The following is a 20,040-nucleotide window of genomic DNA, read 5'->3' on the forward strand; positions in this document are numbered from 1 at the left end:
CAATGTCTTTGTGAGCGGAAGCGAGTGTGTGTGTGTGTGCCGCGGGCAGGCGGTGGCAACAGCACTGGAGAAGACTTTGGTTTAAACTGCTCCATAAACCGCTATTTTATACGAGGGAGGATCCAAATCCTGGCAACTGAATCATCAGCTTCCAAATGCAATCTCTAAATGCACTCTCAGTGACAAGGAGGTTCAAATTTAATGGCATAACTCATTCAGGCACGTACCTTGCACAATTTAATCAAGTGTCCGAGCAGCGTACGATACTAACTGTGTGTAAGGATGTGTTGGGACAGGTGGAGGGTGTTACCCTGCAACCGCTTGCTCAAGCAACTGCTGGCGGAGGGCCTCCCCTCGAGCTTGAGTTCTCTTTCAGGCTGACCAGACGTGTTAGACGAAGGTGGGAGTACCCACACTTTACCCCACTGCATGCGACCTGCCAATCAGTTGTGATGAACACATTTATACCAGTGGGTGGACATAGGCGGGGAGGAAAGGCGGATTTAAGAATCGTGCCCCATTGTTTCAAGTGCAGTGTAGGGAGATCGATCTGGCGACCTCTGGATTGCAAGTCCAGTGTGCCGACCGTTACACCACAGCTACATCCCCACCATACAGTGTGTATTGACAGCAAACAGTCTCCGTGCCCAATAGCACCCACGACTTGCATCACCATAATTCACCTGCTGGCACCTTATAGCGGCCAGACCATTTTTGAAGTGAGCCATGTTACTCAAGGGCAATGTTTAAAAACACAGCACAGTACAGTATTGGCAGGGCCAGGAATTCCAGTTAAAGGGCAGCTACTTAACTAATCGGTAACCGTGATGTACTGACCATCTAACGCTGTTGGGTGGATAGACGTGAAGGGATGTGAGAAACCTGCAACATTGTTTCAAGTGCAGCACCGGAAGATACGATCGAATCTGAGACCTCTGTGCTAAACATAACACCACAGGAGCTCCCCAAGAATGCAAGCAATGTCTTGAGTTAAACCTCTTCCTTTTTCAACTGCAATTATGCTGCATCTGCACCCTGGCATGAAGAACTAAAACCACTGATCGATCACTGGCCTGTTATTGTTCATGGCAGCATGCAAACGCGCTGACGACTGCGATACTTCAACAAAGCTTTGCAAAACGCATACAGTGTATATATGAAAATGTATTCAGTTCATGAGTTCCAATGAACCAACATAACACATTCCATCACGTATAAACATTGCATTTGAAAACTAAATAAACATTTGGTCAAGATGCAAAAATAATATTTGAAAATGATCAGGAATGCAGCAAAACAAACTAACAGCCAATACAAATCCATTTCACAATCTCAACTGGATAGGCAACATTACAGATTTTTACGACAAATATCCACGTTTTGGTATGTGCCTCATGTACGAATGCTTTAAAATACCAATAAATGTTTAAATGCTGTGAACGCTCTCAGACATCTATTGTCCGTGGACATGGGACCACACGAACAGCAAGCCAGTGCAAGTAAAGTTTGACCTGATTTTTTTAAAGCCACAAACCAACAGAATCACAGTGTGACCCTGCAGTGTTCCGACATGCACCAGGATTAAACAAATGGCATTTTTGTAAATTATACCCGTACACCAATCCAAGAAAAACATAAAGGAATAAAACGAATGGAAACATTTCTGCAATAAGGTATACATCAAAAGCACCCAGATAAAGCCGCCTACATTCAGAATGCTGAACCAGATTTGGTTTTCAAAAGGCATTTTTCAAGACAAGGGACAAAGCAGTGAATGTTAGGCAAATTGGAGGGAGGCATATGTCATTTTAATGTGCAGTCATAGTTACATGATATGTTTAAAGTGAAACCCATATATATTAAAGATTTACATCTCGTTGTTCACCGTATTGATTCAAGTGAGCCTGACGGCTGAGGTGGCTATGAATGTCAAAACCGGTCCAAAATGTGCTTTTATCTGAATTAATGCTGCCACCTCATGTGTACTCTTGGAGGGCCGGGGCGCTGATGGGTTGCGTAAAATTACCTTTTATATATTATGTGCAGAGGCAGTTATTGTCTGCTAGTCTATTCTGTTTAACGTGAAGGCCACTTGCTTTTTTTAAAATCAACTTTACAAGCCAAAGCATAGCTCATATTCACGTGTTACCGGGAGGTCATTCCCAAGATAGAATCCCACATCAATAAGCATCATGAGTTTTAAAATAACAATCGATTAACCCTTTCTACCCGTACTATCTGCATTGTGCCTGTGCTGCAACAATGTCGTTTCTGATGTTCACCCGTGGCAGCTCTGGCTTTATGAGATACCCGCAACTCCACTAAACAACAATCGCTGTCTTCCAAACATTCTACTGACCTTGTGTCACGTTACTGGCCTTCAGTGGAGCACTGCCTTGATATGGCAGAGAAGCATGTGAGCTTCAAAAACTCAAGTAGCAATACTGGACAGGAACACCCATATCAGTCAGATATACTCTGGGAATATTAAGACAAAATGTGCTCCTTTTACGAGCCCACAATGTGAAGCGTACCCCTGAGATACGTTTAAACCAGAGCTGACGATGACCATGTTACAGGCCAGAAACAATGAGATTTTGTGCACTTGATTATAGCAGATTTTACACTATCACAGTGATACCCATAGTTTTTTATGTTTTTGATAAATTTGCTGAACAATTACCTAAGGACTAATGCAAAGGCATTGATACATATAGTATACTGCTGTGCTAGACATAACTACTACTGTACTTCACAAGGCTATTAACCTTTAGACCAATGGCTTTATTTTACTGCTGTTGAATGGCGTCACCAAAAATCAATTGCACTTTTATATTTAAACAAAAATATTCATAGGGCACAACAACTATGACATTCTATGAAGCCCACCAAAACCAATCTAACGAAGGAAACATGATGTTTCACCTACTCCGCAGTATTTTTATTTAATTGTATCCAATAGTAACTAGTATATTACAAATGGATGGCCACAGAGTAGACCTGGGAGATGTTTTGGCCTTTTAATTTTATGGTGACAGTTTCATGGTGGCAGTCGCAATTGGTCGATGAGAGGGAATGCTGGGATTGTCAACAACAACAACAGCCTAGTGCAGTGTCAAATAGTCATCTGGAAAGGTTCGTTTAAACGCGAGGAGCCCACGGCGTACGAGCCGCTCCTCGGGGAAAACTCGCCGTCGTAGTCGTCCTCAAAGGACGTCTCGGAGGGAGTAACGGAAGAGGCCATGGAGAGGTCTTGCACGAGCGTCTTGTACTCTTGCATGCCCTCATTGAGGGCCGACAACTGGCACAGAAGGGACATGTCCAGCTGCCGAAGTCCCATCTGCACCGTGTGCAAGATACACAATTTCAATTAATTAAAACTTCAGTCGACTTCGGAAAATAATGTAAACTTCTTTAACCGAATACTGTTGTTGAATTCCAAGATAGACAGGACAAAGATATGCAACAGAGAACCGATTGTGCTTGCAAAAAAAATGCATAAATGAAATGACTACTCAGGGAAAATTACCACCCTGATTCAAAAGGAAAATAATAAATGCTTGGATTTTAGCAGCGATTACCTACAGGACACAGACCACACACATTTTATGTGTTTAGGTTTATTCGCTATAAAACTGCCGTCTTGGAGACCTCAACACAACCATGCATACAGAGTGTGCAATTTACAACACCAATATAACTTTGCCGCAAGACATCTTCTTCACCACCAACATTGACCGCGATGCTGGTGGTGGAGGTGCAGCCCTTACACTGCTTACTTACAATACTGTTGGCCTCCACTCGAGGCAGCTTTAAATAGCCCCTCTAAAGCACAGTCGGTTTCCTCTTTCAAATTGGCCCGACGTCTCGAAAGAAGTGGCTGTACCCACACTTACTCGACCACACACAACCTGCCGAACGATAGTAATGTACCCATTTATACTACTAAGGTGAACAGAGACGGGGGGATGGGAAGCAGACATTTAAGAGACTTGCATCATGTTTGCAAGTGGGGCTGTTAAACTGGCGACCTCTGCATTTGCAAGTCCAGAATGCTAAAATGTACATCACACCAGGATCCCCGTGACACTGTTGGTACAGTATTCATTTATTGTACGGTAAATACTCGACATGCCCAATAGCACCGACGTTTGTTACTGTAGCATAACACACCTGCTGTCACCTTACTGCCAAAACATTTTGAAAGTGGCCTTGTTGCCTAAGGGCAATGTTCAAAAACACACACAAACGATACAGTATTGGCAGGGCCAGGAATTACAGTTCAAGGGCAGTTCTTCCGGTAGTCAACCGGTTACACTTCACAAGGACTGTTTATTTCTTACACCAAACAGGCGATGGCATTTGAACCGGTCTAACGCGTCCATGACCCAACAACTCCTGACAGAGTTGTGTGCAGGTTATTTCTGAGATAATCAAATACTGGATTACATTATAGGAATTTCAATTAGACAGCTGGCGTATGCTTAAAGTAAAACGACGTTCATATTCTTAGCTCTTTCGGTAAAGTCACGTCGTAATCAGGTGTGTCGGTTTGCATTAATTGCAAACCGACACACCTGATGACGACCGTTTGTGTTATGGTCGAAACGTCGTGAGAATTTTTACTGTTTTATATATATTTTAGTATTTTATTGTTTCCCTTCAACGTGACTTTACCGAAAGAGCTAAGAATATGAATTACTGCAGTCACGAAAGCTTTAACTCAAAATTTAAAACGACGTTAATATATGAAACCATTAGGTAGTTGATATTTTTAAAAAGCTTCCAAAAGGATATGTCACTATTGAAGCAGATTAATTGAGCGTCTCTGTATTGTAACTTTATTCAATGCCAGAGAAGCATTTAACATTACATATATGCAGCACTCGATCGAGCTTAAATGTATTTCAAATCATTGGATAAAATACAACAGCACCAATAACTGCAGCAAGTATGCTCATGCATGCAATTGGCCACCACTTGCAACTTTCATCATTATGATTATCAGATTTTCAAAATCTCTTTTTTATATCAATACAAAATAAAAATACAATTTCTTGCCCATTATAAATAACGGTGATCGAACCAATTAGGAGGAATGTGCTTCAAATTTTGGAGCAGACCACCAAAGTTAACCACAACAGTTGCTATGAAACCTGGAAACAATTCCAGAGAGGTGACATTCTGGGTGACAAGACTTCCACAAATGGGGTCATTAAAAGCCCCCCCCCATCGACAAGTCGCCCCTGTGGTAGACGCTGTAAGAAGCTCACCATCTCCTTGCGCAGCAGAGCCATCGCCAGGTCCAGATTGCCGGGCTTGCAGCTGGCCAGCAACATTCGTCCCTCCGCAGCCCCACTGCGGCCCCGCTGTAGGTCGTCCTGGATCATGGACCTCTTGGCGTACGTCCTCTCCAGCTCTCGCCACGATGTCGGGCCACTCCCGTGGCTCCCGAAGCCGCCGCCAGCCGAGCTCAAAAGCCCGCTCAGACTCTTGGGCAACGGTGGCAGCCCAGAGGGCCCACCTGCGCTGGGTGCCACGCTCCCACGGGCGACTGCCAGTGGAGTTGTGCCCAACAGGAGACTGGGAATTTGAACATTCCCTGAACTCGAGTTCACGCTCTCATGCCCCTCCATCGAGCAGGTCCCCTTGCTCGCTGTGCTTTGGTGAATGGAGGTGGAGGCAGGAGGATCAGCAGCAGCAGCAACAACAAAGTGGACGACGTTCAGGAGATATGAAGAGTGTGCTGATGAAGTTTCGGTATGTTGAGATGCTGTGACTGAGACGTTAGTTTATTAAGTAGGGGATGTAAAGATCCGTGAGGTTATGGAGATGAGATGAGGAAAACTTTACGGGTATAGATTGGGACGCTGAGGGTAGTATGTTAAGATAATGTTGAAGATGTAATCGATGTTGATGTTGAGTCGAGGTTGGGATGTTAGCGAAACGGAGCTTGGGGAGATAACAGGGAATGTTGGGGATGTTGTGTGGGATGATGTTGATGAAATAAATTGCCGAGATGTGAAACCTGAGAATATTAAGAGGCTATGTTGACTCGATACGGAAACATCGAGGATGCACCGTCATTAAAGGCTGCACGTGTATATTAAGGGGAGGATAATGAGATGCCGATGAGACGATTCTGTGGTGGTTTGTCGCTGCTGTGTCGAGGCGTGAAGACTGCGGCCGAATGCGGTCGCGATCCCCGCCGCAGCCGAGCAAGGAACGCCTCCCTCCCCCCCCCGTCAGACACCACGAGAGGCAGCTGGAGCTGCTGTACCTCCTCGTCGTCTTCGGCTGCGCGTCGCGGTTGACGTGGACGAGGCCTCCTCGAAAGCGAAGCGAACGGCGGAGGCCTGCTGCTTCACGTTTAATGGACGCTGCTGCGGCTGCGGCGGCGGCTGCGGCTGCTGCTGCGAGTGAGCGGCGCTCGCTCCGCCACTCCCTGAGACGCCCCCGGCCCCCTCTCACACTGCCACCGCTCAGCACGCACAACGAGCAAGCGTCCCACACAGGTGCGTGCAGGTGAGCCCAGTCTAGCCACCTCCCACTTCCTCATCGTCACCTGCAATGGCCCCACCCACAACCTGCCAGACACACCCACTCTCACCTACACACCCACTCACCTACACACCCTCACCTGCCAGACACACCCACTCACCGACACACCCTCACCTGCCAGACACAGCCACCCACCAACACACCCTCACCTACATACCCCCACCTGCCAGACACACCCACTCACCTACACACCCTCACCTGCCAGACACAGCCACCCACTAACACACCCTCACCAACACACCCCCACCTGCCAGACACACCCACTCACCTACTCACCCTCACCTACACACCCCCACCTGCCAGACACACCCACTCACCTACACACCCTCACCTGCCAGACACAGCCACCCACCAACACACCCTCACCTACACACCCTCAACTGCCAGACACAGCCACCCACCAACACACCCTCACCTACACACCCTCAACTGCCAGACACACCCACTCACCTACACACCCTCACCTACACACCCTCACCTGCCAGACACACCCACTCACCTACACACCCTCACCTGCCAGACACAGCTACCCACCTACACACCCTCACCTACACACCCCCACCTGCCAGACACACCCACCCTCACCTACACACCCTCACCTGCCAGACACACCCACCCTCACCTACACACCCTCACCTACACACCCTCAACTGCCAGACACAGCCACCCACCTACACACCCCCACCTGCCAGACACAGCCACTCACCTACACACCCTCACCTGCCAGACACAGCCACCCACCAACACACCCTCACCTACACACCCTCACCTGCCAGACACAGCCACCCACCAACACACCCTCACCTACACACCCTCACCTGCCAGACACACCCACTCACCTACACACCCTCACCTACACACCCTCACCTGCCAGACACACCCACCCACCAACACACCCTCACCTACACACCCCCACCTGCCAGACACACCCACTCACCTACACACCCTCACCTGCCAGACACAGCCACCCACCAACACACCCTCACCTACACACCCTCACCTGCCAGACACACCCACCTACACATAGCCACCTACAACACCCTCACCTCCACTGCCAGACACACCCACCCACCTACACCCCCCCACCTACACATACCTGTGCAGGTGAGCCAGTCCTCACCTGGGTGTCAATACTAACACCTGCTGCTGCTGCTACCGCTCGGCCGACAGTAGAGGACAGTAACATGCTTTTTAAATCCACTGCTGGATGGAGGCCTCCCCTTTACCTTGTAAGTCATAGGGGTTCGTTCTTAACTGTACTTCACCACGCGCTGTTCATGTGGGTTGAAGTGGGGAGATCCAGCACTAGTTCCGATATATAGCCTGTGATGTTAGGAGGGGCCGTCCATAAATGACGTCACGCGATTTTGGACGATTTTTTACCCCCCCCCCCTCGTCACACGGCGTCACAAAAAGTCAGACCCCCCCTCAAATATGACATCACAAAGCTCTGCCCCCCCCCGCAAAACCATAAAACATGCTTCAAATCGCTTTAAACTATTGTCATTGTAGTGCGTATTTAATGTGACGTTGCACTCTGATGTTGTAGGATAACATTTTTATTACAAAGTCTATTTAATGAAGTAGAACGTGTTGTCTATATTTATTTAAAGTTGCGCATTTTGATGTGACGTCACATTTCTCAAACCCCCCCCCCCCCCTCGTCACATATCGTCACAAATGTCTGACCCCCCCCCCCCCTAGGTGCGTGACGTCATTTATGGACGGCCCCTTAGTAGTCATGGCCAGGAATCAAACTCGGGTAGCTGTGGTTCATCGTGCCATGCGTTAACCACTGCATCACCCTATTTTATAGGGGTCGGCAACCTATGGCTCGCGAGCCAGATGTGGCTCTTTTGATGACTGCATCTGGCTCGCAAATAAATCTTAGCTGACATTTCTTAACATGATAAGTAATGAATAATTCCGCTGACATTAAAGTAAAACATTACAGAAATCACAGTGTTCAAAATAACGTTTAAAATATAAAACATTCTCATGCATTTTAATCGATCCATCCATTTTCTACCGCTCCTGCTCAGGGTTGCAGGTGGCTGGAGCCAATGCCAGCTGTCCGACACCAAAACTCTATTTTTATTGGATAATGCGGTAGCCTACGGGTCGTTGTGAGGTCAAGAAGTAAACTTCCGTCCTTTTAATCAAATAGTCAGCTAGCTAATTTATGCAGAGCAAACCCTTTTGATGAAGATGGCGAAAAGAAAAAAAATGAGGAGTACCGCACATTTCAGCACGAATGGACAGAAGAATTCGCCTTGTGGAGAGAGCAGGTTCTGCGGTGTGTCTAATATGCAATGATAAAATTGTAATCGATGAAACGGTCAAATATAAAGCGGCACTTCGACACACGCCATGCTACATTTGCATCGAAATATCCAGCGGGGGACAGCAGAAAGAAGGCATGCCAAGAGCTACTGTTCAGAGTGCAAGCTAGTCAGCAGCAACTCCGTGTATGGACGAGACAAGGTGACGGGAATTCGGCTAGCTTCGCTGGTCCTTTAGCAATTGCGAGGAACGGAAAACCATTCACAGATGGCGAGTATGCCAAAACATTCATGCTTGATGTGGCCAAGGAACTTTTTGACGACTTTTCGGATAAAGACAAGATAATCAAACGAATAATAGACATGCCTCTGTCAGCAAAAACTGTTCACGATCGTACCGTAATGATGGCAAATCAAGTGGAGGAAACACAAGTGAAGGACATAAATGCAGCGCCATACTTTTCCCTCGCTTTGGCTGAGTCAACAGACGTAAGTCATTTATCCCAGTTCAGTGTGATTGCAAGGTATGCTGCCGGTGACACACTGCGTGAAGAAAGTCTTGCTGTTTTGCCAATGAAAGGGTTAACAAGAGGGGAGGATTTATTCAAGTCTTTCATTGAGTTCGCTAAAGAAAAAAAATCTACCGATGGATAAGCTTATTTCGGTGTGTACTGATGGTGCTCCGTGTATGGTGGGGAAAAAGAGGATTTGTAGCGCTTCTTCGTCAACATGAAAAAAGACCAATCCTAAGTCTTCACTGCATTCTACATCAGGAGGCGCTTGGTGTTCAAATGTGTGGCGAGCAGCTTGGTGAGGTGATGTCACTGGTCATTCGGGTGGTCTACTTTATTGTTGCCCGAGCTTTCAATGATCGCCAGTTTAAAACACTGCTGGATGAAGTTGGGAATCATTATCCCGGTCTGCTTTTGCACAGCAATGTGCGTTGGTTGCCAAGAAGGAAGGTGCTCAGCCGTTTTGCAGCTTGCCTGAGCGAAATCCGGACTTTTCTTGAAATGAAAGATGTCGAGCATCCTGAGCTAGCTAACACTGAGTGGCTCCTGAAGTTTTACTCTCTTGTGGACATGACTGGACATCTGAACCAGCTCAATGTGAAAATGCAAGGCATTGGAAATAGTCTTATCCCTTCAACAAGCAGTGTTTGCATTTGAAAACATGCTGGAACTCTTCATCGTGGATATTGAAACAGGTCGTTTATTGCACTTTGAAAAACTGAGAGAATTTAAAGATGCGTGCACAGCAAGTGACCCCGTTCAACATTTTGATCTCCATCAGCTAGCTGGCTTCACATCTGATCTCCAGCAGTCATTCAAAGCACGCTTTGGAGAATTTCGTGAGCACACTCGTCTTTTCAAGTTCATCACTCATCCACACGAGTGTGCAGTGGACACAGCCGACCTGAGTTACATCCCTGGTGTCTCCATCAGAGATTTTGAGCTGGAAGTTGCTGACCTGAAGGCCTCAGACATGTGGGTGAATAAGTTCAAGTCACTGAATGAAGATTTGGAAAGACTTGAACGACAGCAAGCAGAGCTGGCGAGCAAACACAAGTGGACAGAAATGAAAAAACTTCAACCCGCAGACCAGCTGATTGTCAAAACATGGAACGCGCTTCCTGTCACATACCACACACTGCAGCGTGTGAGAATTGCTGTATTGACCATGTTTGGTTCTACGTATTCATGTGAGCAGTCGTTCTCACATCTAAAAAACATCAAGACCAGCCTACAATCCCGTTTAACGGATGAAAGCCTCAACACCTGCATGAAGCTTAACCTCACCACGTATCAACCAGACTACAAAGCCATCAGCAAAACCATACAGCACCAGAAGTCGCATTAATGGTAAGAAGTATTTTATTTATTATTGGTTGTTGGTATAACAACGTTATTGAAAAGGATACATTCAGAGACTTATTATATTCTAAAATTGGTGGTCTTAGTTAAAATTACACGCATTTAGTTGTATTCAGTGTTAAAAAAATATTATATGGCTCTCAGGTAAATGTATTTTAAAATATGTGGCTTTCATGGCTCTCTAAGCCAAAAAGGTTCCCGACCCCTGCCCTATTACACATATATATCACTAATTACAATACGTACAAGTTAACGCGTTCGTCAATAAGGGGGTGGCCTTGAAAGCAATATAATATGCGATGTTTCGAGCAATGGCCCTCCTATGTGCTATGCGGAGGGCTATTGCACGAAACATCAGTTGTTTATCTTCTTTGGTTCTTTCGGTAAAGTCACGTAGAATGAAAATAAAATAATTTTATTGTTTTATTTTATTTTATTATTTTATTCTCATTCTACGTGACTTTACCGAAAGAACCAAAGCAGATGAATCCTTGCAGTCACGAAAGCTTTAATTCGAAATAAACATCAGTTGTTTATGTTTATTTTTAAGACAGCGTTTTTTTGCCGAACGTGTTGGTTGAGTTGTTTGTTGGGAGTGCTTGTGCATCAAACACTGTGTTTAATTACAGTAGCGTACTGATGCTTAAAAAAAACTGTTGCACTTATTTGGTGCGGTTCAAATAAATGTACCGGTATATCATATTTTATTTGAATTAGTTTTATTGATTACGATGAACAACATTGCGTTTCTGGTAGCTGTGTACTGTATTGTTCAATACTATTGCTTTAAATTTTGATTTAAAGCTTTCGTGACTGCAGGGATTCATATTCACGTGACTTTACCGAAAGAACCAAGAATACTATTGCTTTGTTAAGTTTAAAATGCTTGAAATATGTTGCTGTATTTTAATTGACATGACGTAGCCCACCCGAGTCACCCTTGCAAAAGAGGCAATGCATCACGTGTGTGAACGCACCTGTGGTACATGACCAGTTGACATGTGCTACTACATATATACCTCAAGACTTGTTTAAAAAAAGTACAATATTGTATCTGCACCATGACACCTGGCAAAATAAAAATGTACTAATTATCATCGCGAGCTATTCAAATGTTATGACATCCGGTACCGTATTACCTTTTAATTATTTTACTCATGTTTCCTTTCAACAAAGTAACGCCGTTTCATTGGGTATGCACCTAATTGTATTTTTTTTTAAATCAGGCGTGTTTGGAAAGAAATGTGATGCTGGCATCTTGGGATCAAAATAATGTACGAAACCTATTCAGTCTCAGTCTTGATTTGTCTCCTCCCATAAAACGTCAATTAACAAAAATGTTCAATATGGTGTACTCTGTTTTTGTGGTCAGCTGCTTTGGCCCCTTGGCAAATTGTGGCCACCTCCCACAGCCTGCCCACTGAAGGAAAGAAACCCTCACAAGCCACACCCAGAATGACGCGGTTGATGGTGGCGATCATGTCGTCACCCCGCCCATCACCTGCCACTCGTGTGAACAGAGAAATGCAAGTCGGTGCCTCTGGAGTTTGTATGTTCTCTCTTCCCCTGGTTCTGCAATGGTTTCCTCCGGGTTCTCTGGTTTCCTCCCATAACTAAAAACAAAAAGCATGCAATGTTACTGGAATTGGCCATACATCCCAATGCTAACAATGATCTGCCAATTACTATTGGATTACAAATATAAATCATCGCCCTCTACTGCGAAAACTTGGCAGGACCCTCCTGAAACAGAGTTGAGACTCAATTGGGGCTTTCTTGGGTCAAAACGCGTAATAATAATATGAAAAACAAAAATCTAATATCTCAGTTCTACTCCCATACTGTCAACCCCCTAAACTCATTCGCTGATGCCATCCATCATAGGAAATTGGCCAATAGGCCCATATGCCCAGTCTCAGCATATAACAGCGCTGTAGTCGGTGCATTGTGGGTGGATGGTTTGGTCCTGGGACATTGCAAGAGTGGATGATTAGTTCAATAGCTGCGTACGATCAGGGGATGGGGACCCACGGTGTTGAACAACTAGCTTAGGACAGAAGTCAAGAGTATTGCAGTTTTAAAAATCAAAGTGGCACTGCCTTCTATATGAGCTTGCCACGACAAGAAGACATTAAACTCGTTCGTTTCTCAATCCGCTCGTCCTGGTGAGGGTCGCGGCGGTAGCGTGTTGAGTAGGGCGTTCCAGACCTCCCTTTCCCTGGCCACAGATTCTAGCTCTTCCTGGGGAATTCCCAGGCGTTCCCAGGCCAGCTGAGCGACATCGTCTTGCCAGTGTATCCTGGGCCGGTCCCGGCGTCTTCGCCCATAGTCTAGAATGGCCTCCCCTTTTTTGCTGTCCACATTGTAGTACAACACTGCAGTGCTGTTCACTCGAATGTTCACCGACATTGGTTTCAGCAAGCCTGACTGCTGATGAGGTGCTAAATGTCAACACTTGTGTCAAATCAATGCTGATGAAATAGTTCCCAGAAGGCCACTTGGCCAACGGCATGTGTGAAAACAACTGCGGGTATATTTCTTGCAGAGGGACAGATATGGGAAGGAGGGATATCGTCTTGTGATCTAGTTTGTATTTTACGAGGTGGCATCTCACTGTCGTCAAGTGCCCGCTCGCGAGGTTGGCCCAGAGGGGTGGCTTGCAGGGCAGGGCAGCACTGTGGGTGTGACCGGAATTTTGTGACCAACACTTTAGCATGCTGCAACGGGCGCTACTGTGTGTTTTCTTTTGTGGATATGACAGGAGCTCATAACCTGCTGGCCTCGCCGCACAGAGATTTAACGAAGTCATCTGCAACTGTCCTTTCCGGAAATCAGATTCGTTTAATGTCACGGAGAGAGATTGAATAAAAAAAAGACAAGCTAAAATACATGTACGTACAGGAAGCAATTAATAACTGATACAAGTATAATACTATTTGTGAATTAACCTCCGTGGTTATATATTTTCCGAAATATTAACTGCATATTGTAAATCTTAAACCTAAATCTGTAAATAGCTCTGCAGGTAGGGGGCAGTAGCTATCCATCAACGGGCCTCTGCTGTGAACGCTACTCTGAAGCTGAACAATTGACAATGCCCTCCTATCCATTACTCCAGGGGTCAACAAAAACCTTCGATATTTAAGTGATGTTATTTAAGCTGGTGGTGATTTAAGTTGTAACTATTATTTTGTACATCGTTACTTTCGTTTTTAAAAAGGTTCGTTTTGTACAAACGAGTGGCTACGCGTTGTGGTGGTGGTGGTGCGAATGTCGTCCCGAGGTAGCCAGAATATACGACGTTAACTGTGATGAAAAAAAACAGCAAATAATTGTCAAATAAAAGAGCATGTAGTAAATATATAGTGTTAGTTAACTTTATTAGCCTATTACCAAGTCACCAGGAATGTATGCACCCGGCCTCGCCAGCTCTCAGAAGCCAGAGTCGAGCCTGGATCGTGCGTTAACAGACGTTTACAGGTTCGCTCCTGCTGCTGCTGCCGGGTCGCGTTGTGGGCAACAGAGGGCAGTGCAGCAACATCCGTTGTATCGTAATGTGATCCCGCTGCCTTCAGCAGCAACACGGACTGACCACGGTGGTGAAGTATGGTCAAAGAACCTCCCCCACCTCCATGCCTTGTAAGGTGTGGGGAGGCTCTCATCTAGCAGTGGACTGACAAAGCGCCGTACGTACATGATGTAGGTGCTATTTATTTATCTCAGTGTTATTTTGGCACAGGTAAACCCCATTGGGCAATACATGCTCATTTTAGACGGGGACCTGGCTACAGAAACCTCATTGCTGCAGCAACAACCAAACACATGAACAAATCCGTCCACAAACAACTGTGTAACACGGTCAAGTTTGTCAAGTTCCCCTTGTGCCAGGTCGTGCACTGCCCTGGCACAAGCAGCACAATCAATACAAGGCGACGAGAACGCATCACGTGCAAAGGTTGATCGTTAAAGTCTGAAAAGCAGAGCGGTGTACACTTGAAATAAAATCTGAGGTCCAAAGGTGATTTAAAGTGGGACAAGAATGATGAGCTTTTGATCTCAAACATTTTCTCTCGGTTATTCCGGAGATTAGGAGCCGTCGCACGGAAGAGATTTAAACCGAGTTGGGTTCTCGCATGGGGGGACGGGGGGGGGTGAGGGGTGGGCGGAGGATGGGCTGGGGGGGTAAGGGGGTGGGGTGGGTGGGGGTGGGCTGGGGGGGTGAGGGGGTGTGGTGAGGGGGTGGGCGGAGGATGCGCTGGGGGGGTAAGGGGGTTGGGTGGGCGGGGGGGTGAGGGGGGGCGGAGGATGAGCTGGGGGGGGTAAGGGGGTTGGATTGTTGGGGTTGGGGGGGGCGGAGGATGGGCTGAGGGGGGGGGCTTGGAGCAGTGAGGGAGATTCTAAGGGTACGGGAGTTTACGTGGGGGATTATATGATCCAAAAATATATTTAGCAGAGTCATTTTGTAACATTTTGAGGATGAAGATAGCCCAATGCCATTCCCTGCGTAGATCAAAGAGGGGGGGGGGGGGTGAGATGTTAACTACCTCGCCTGATATACAGAAGCACGTGAGTTCGATCCCGACTCTGATGCCTGTATAATTGGAGTTTGCGTGTGTCTCTCACCGTGGTCGCGTGGATTTTTCTCGGGGTCCTCCAGTTGTTTCCTCCACATTTAGAAACATGCGTTTAGAGTATTTGGCTGCGATACATTTCCACACGATAAGCCACTTCGTTGGGCTCTCATTTGTGGACAGGTCGCTGGCTCAGTGGGCTTTACCTGGTAAAATAAAAATAAAAAATAGTTTAAATAAAGTTTACAACGATGCGTTCTGTACCGGGCATCAATGGCAAAACGGAGTTCGGAGCGGTAGAATGAGACCAATTTGTTGAGGTGAGAAGCCATTGGACACTTCTCGTGTTTGGCGAAGGTGAACCCATTACGTGCACAGATGTACATGTGAACACGGCACGCCAACGATCGCACAGTTTCTCAACACCCGCGAGTAGCACAACATATATTTATTCTCTTACACAGTACCTGTGCCGCAATCGTGAACAGCTTCAAGGTTTGTAATGTGTGTGTGTGTGTGCGCGCGTGTACAAAAATAACATTCTCCGTTTTCACAGTTGCAATCCGGTGGGGATTTTTTCCCCGTCCCAGGCCATGCAATCCATTTGATTACGGTGGCCTCAACAATGAAGTTCAGAAAACCGTGGACACATCACACCAACCCACAAGTGTGTGCCGGGGTGGCAAGCTTTAACCAATTACTCACAGCCACCAGGGCGTAAAATTACAGATGCTATCGATCCACAGGTCAGCAGCGGGGACAGGAAAACCGAAGGCCAGATACATGATGGTTTGTAAAAAGCACAAGGCCACTTTATGGCACGGGTGCTTCAGCAGTGGGCCGTCTGTCAGTGGGCCATCACGTGCACAGCGATATGGAGCGCACCGGCGATGACAAATCCCAAAGTGACCTCGGGTCACCACTCTGACCCCGCCGTGGCTTCTGACAGCGTGGTCCGCTGCTTGCTGTACGTTCCTCTGGGAATTCCGGACGTTGATGGATCTCGCCCGGCCACCAGAGGGCTGCAGTACCTGTCAGTATTACCGATGTTAGGGTACAGACGTTTTCTTTATGCACTCACGAAGTGCTATTACTCATCACTGCAATCCAGTTCATCGCATGAGAAAAACAAATCAGCTCGTGTGCAGCAGGTGCCCGATGGACTGTTGCATCGCATGATGGTGAAAGGTGGCGGTGGCTTAGGGAGACCTTCATCCAGCAGTGGATTTGTCATGGCTGATGATGATGACAGGAGTTGTATGCTGTGCAGCCATGTACGGAAGTGAGGCAAGTTTCATGCTATTTTGGAAAGGTCGAAAGAAATGTATGTTATTTAAATTGGAAATAGTAATGATTAAACTGCCCAAAGTCAGAAAAGATGACCACACCCTATAAATAAATAGCTGCCCTTTGTTAACCTATTCGACGAAAGCCTCCTCAGATCGTGTCCTTCATCGGGGCAGCTTTGACCATACTTCACCGTGATGTTCAGTGCAGGTCGGTGAAGGGGTTGGGCTCAGAACCGATTCATACCTCACGCTCGAACTCATTCTACATTCACAGGTGAACTCATTCTACTTTCACAGGTGAACTCATTCTACATTCACAGGTGAACTCATTCTTTCACAGGTGAACTCATTCTACATTCACAGGTAAACTCATTCTACATTCACAGGTGAACTCATTCTACATTCACAGGTGAACTCATTATTTCACAGGTGAACTCATTCTACATTCGCAGGTGGACTCATTCTCCTTTCACAGGTGAACTCATTCTACATTCACAGGTGAACTCATTCTACATTCGCAGGTGGACTCATCCTCCTTTCACAGATGAACTCATTCTAAATTCACAGGTAAACTTATTCTACATTCACAGGTAAACTCATTCTACATTCACAGGTGAACTCATTCTACATTCCCAGGTAAACTCATTCTACATTCACAGGTAAACTCATTCTACATTCACAGGTGAACTCATTCTACATTCACAGGTAAACTCATTCTACATTCACAGGTCAACTCATTCTACATTTCCAGGTAAACTCATTCTACATTCACAGGTGAACTCATTATACTTTCACAGGTAAACTCATTCTACATTCACAGGTGAACTCATTCTACATTCACAGGTGAACTCATTATTTCACAGGTGAACTCATTCTACATTCACAGGTGAACTCATTATACTTTCACATGTAAACTCATTCTACATTCACAGGTGAACTCATTCTACATTCGCAGGTGGACTCATCCTCCTTTCACAGATGAACTCATTCTAAATTCACAGGTAAACTTATTCTACATTCACAGGTGAACTCATTCTACATTCACAGGTGAACTTATTCTACATTCCCAGGTAAACTCATTCTACATTCACAGGTAAACTCATTCTCCTGTCACAGGTGAACTTATTCTACATTCACAGGTGAACTTATTCTACATTCACAGGTGAACTCATTCTACTTTCACAGGTGAACTCATTCTACATTCACAGGTGAACTCATTCTACATTCACAGGTGAACTCATTCTACATTCACAGGTGAACTCATTCTACATTCACAGGTGAACTCATTATACTTTCACAGGTGAACTCATTCTACATTCACAGGTGAACTCATTATACTTTCACATGTAAACTCATTCTACATTCACAGGTGAACTCATTCTACATTCACAGGTGAACTAATTCTCCATTCCTAGGTGAACTCATTATACTTTCACAGGTGAACTTATTCTACATTCACAGGTGAACTCATTCTACATTCACAGGTGAACTTATTCTACATTCACAGGTGAACTCATTCTACATTCACAGGTGAACTCATTCTCCTGTCACAGGTGAACTTATTCTACATTCACAGGTGAACTTATTCTACATTCACAGGTGAACTCATTCTACTTTCACAGGTGAACTCATTCTACATTCACAGGTGAACTCATTCTACATTCACAGGTGAACTCATTCTACATTCACAGGTGAACTCATTCTACTTTCACAGGTGAACTCATTATACTTTCACAGGTGAACTCATTCTACATTCACAGGTGAACTCATTATACTTTCAAAGGTAAACTCATTCTACATTCACAGGTGAACTCATTCTACATTCACAGGTGAACTCATTATACTTTCACAGGTGAACTTATTCTACATTCACAGGTGAACTCATTCTACATTCACAGGTGAACTCATTCTATATTCACATGTGAACGCATTATACTTTCACAGGTGAACTCATTATTGAACTCATTATACTTTCACAGGTGAACTTATTCTACATTCACAGGTGAACTCATTATACTTTCAAAGGTGTACTCATTCTCCTGTCACAGGTGAACTTATTCTACATTCACAGGTGAACTCATTCTACATTCACAGGTGAACTTATTCTTTCACAGGTGAACTCATTCCACATTCACAGGTGAACTCATTCTACATTCACAGGTGAACTCATTCTACATTCACAGGTGAACTCATTCTACATTCACAGGTGAACTCATTCTACATTCACAGGTGAACTCATTCTACATTCACAGGTGAACTCATTATTCTTTCACAGGTGAACTCATTCTACATTCGGCTCGTGCTACCATTCGCACAAGCAGTTTGGAATTATATTGTACAAATAAACAAAGGCATAAGTAAATCGTGGATGTGTAAATCATCTTCAAAGTTCTTCTTTCAATGCATTCTATTCTTTAGTAAAACAACTTCACTATTTGCACCATTGGCGCTACAGTGTTTTTTTTAAAGCACCCTCTGCAGCAAAAGTGCTTTGGGATCGCGTTGTTTGCATGATCTTCTCTCATCAGGTCAAAGGCTCGCGGTTCACCGCGTCATCGCTGCAGGTGACAGAAGCTACTGAGCTGTCTGCAGGATAAACAACGTTAAAACTCGCTCCGTACAAACGGCCCGTCATCTCAATTTCCGTGGGTAAGGTCTAGCAGGCTAAACGCTCCACGGACTGCCGTGTGCCCACTTGAACGTGACACTCATAGGCTGTGAGAAAGCGAAAAACTTTTGAGTACATTTGGTGATTTGAATGCACAATATTATCACGAGGGTGCTATGTCTCGCGGATGGGTATAATCTGTAAGTAGGGGGTGATATAGAAACGTGGTTCTTATCAAAATAAGTAACTTATGGGACATTTTCAATCAGACCGCGACGCCGGCAAACACGGCCTCCTATTCTTTTGAAATACCGTCACGGGATCTTTGAACGTCCACTGTGACGCGGACGGTGCCGACTCGCGGCGAATACTCCTGCAGCATTAACCAGGGCGATCGCCGGGTCGGGGTCGAACCGCGAACCTCTGCGACGAGCGGCAGAAGACGCCCCCTTGGGGGGGGGCCTGGCCTCCGAGCGGCGGGACGGTTCCGTTTGGTTATGCGGGATGACCCCCCGCGTCTTGCCGAAGATTCACCCAAGTTAACCTCCGCCGGGGGGATTACTCGTGGTGGGCCATGCAGCAGGGCCCGCTTGCTCGGATTACGGCCACGGCTAAGGCCCCACATTGTGTGCGTCCACCTGCGGCCCCTGTCCGGGAAACAGGATCTAGTCAGAGAGACCGGCGCGTGCGGTCCGAGACGCGGCGCGAGCGGGCTCTCGATGGGGAACACTTCTGCACTTTGTCTCCTGCTAGGTTTCAAGTGATGGCTTTTTTCAGAGCGGCAATGAAAGCCACTGACAGATGTAGAGATAGACATCACGCGGCGAAGATTGAGAAGTGCATCGCCGCACGTCT

At 45.9% G+C, this 20,040-nt stretch overlaps 1 protein-coding gene and 1 long non-coding RNA gene across 10 annotated transcripts in view; both read right to left on the bottom strand.

Moving 5' to 3' along the window:
• Window positions 1-1,146: 1,146 nt before the first annotated feature.
• Window positions 1,147-6,773, bottom strand: LOC116943304 (protein FAM89A-like). The gene is made up of 2 exons (XM_032956052.2): window positions 5,274-6,773; window positions 1,147-3,340 (listed from the first exon to the last, which is right to left on the bottom strand). Exons 1-2 carry the CDS (start codon window positions 5,634-5,636, stop codon window positions 3,116-3,118), a joined length of 588 nt encoding a protein of 195 aa, XP_032811943.1. The 5' UTR covers window positions 5,637-6,773; the 3' UTR covers window positions 1,147-3,115.
• Window positions 6,774-10,711: 3,938 nt separating this feature from the next.
• Window positions 10,712-20,040, bottom strand: part of LOC116943302 (uncharacterized) — a 134,577-nt gene continuing 125,248 nt past the window's right edge. For 7 of the 9 annotated variants that reach the window (XR_012941916.1, XR_012941918.1, XR_012941921.1 and 4 more), the window contains 2 exons: window positions 15,341-15,494; window positions 12,199-12,330 (listed from right to left, as the gene is read on the bottom strand). This is a non-coding gene — a long non-coding RNA (uncharacterized LOC116943302). Of the gene's footprint in view, window positions 12,331-15,340; window positions 15,495-20,040 lie in introns of all 9 variants that reach the window. The other 2 variants (XR_012941915.1, XR_012941920.1) reach the window with 1 other exon arrangement.

Source organism: Petromyzon marinus, chromosome 17 (assembly GCF_048934315.1).
Source record: "Petromyzon marinus isolate PM22_M1 ecotype Great Lakes invasive population chromosome 17, UKy_Petmar_22M1.pri1.0, whole genome shotgun sequence".
Classification (NCBI taxonomy): domain Eukaryota; kingdom Metazoa; phylum Chordata; class Hyperoartia; order Petromyzontiformes; family Petromyzontidae; genus Petromyzon; species Petromyzon marinus.

Bases quoted from the DNA above. Each gene is read 5' to 3' on its own strand.
- LOC116943304 (XM_032956052.2), bottom strand. From the start codon at position 5,636: ATGGAGGGGCATGAGAGCGTGAACTCGAGTTCAGGGAATGTTCAAATT. The intron at 3,341-5,273 runs GTGAGCTTCTTA...CACACGGTGCAG, and splicing joins CTCTGCTGCGCAAGGAGATG to ATGGGACTTCGGCAGCTGGA.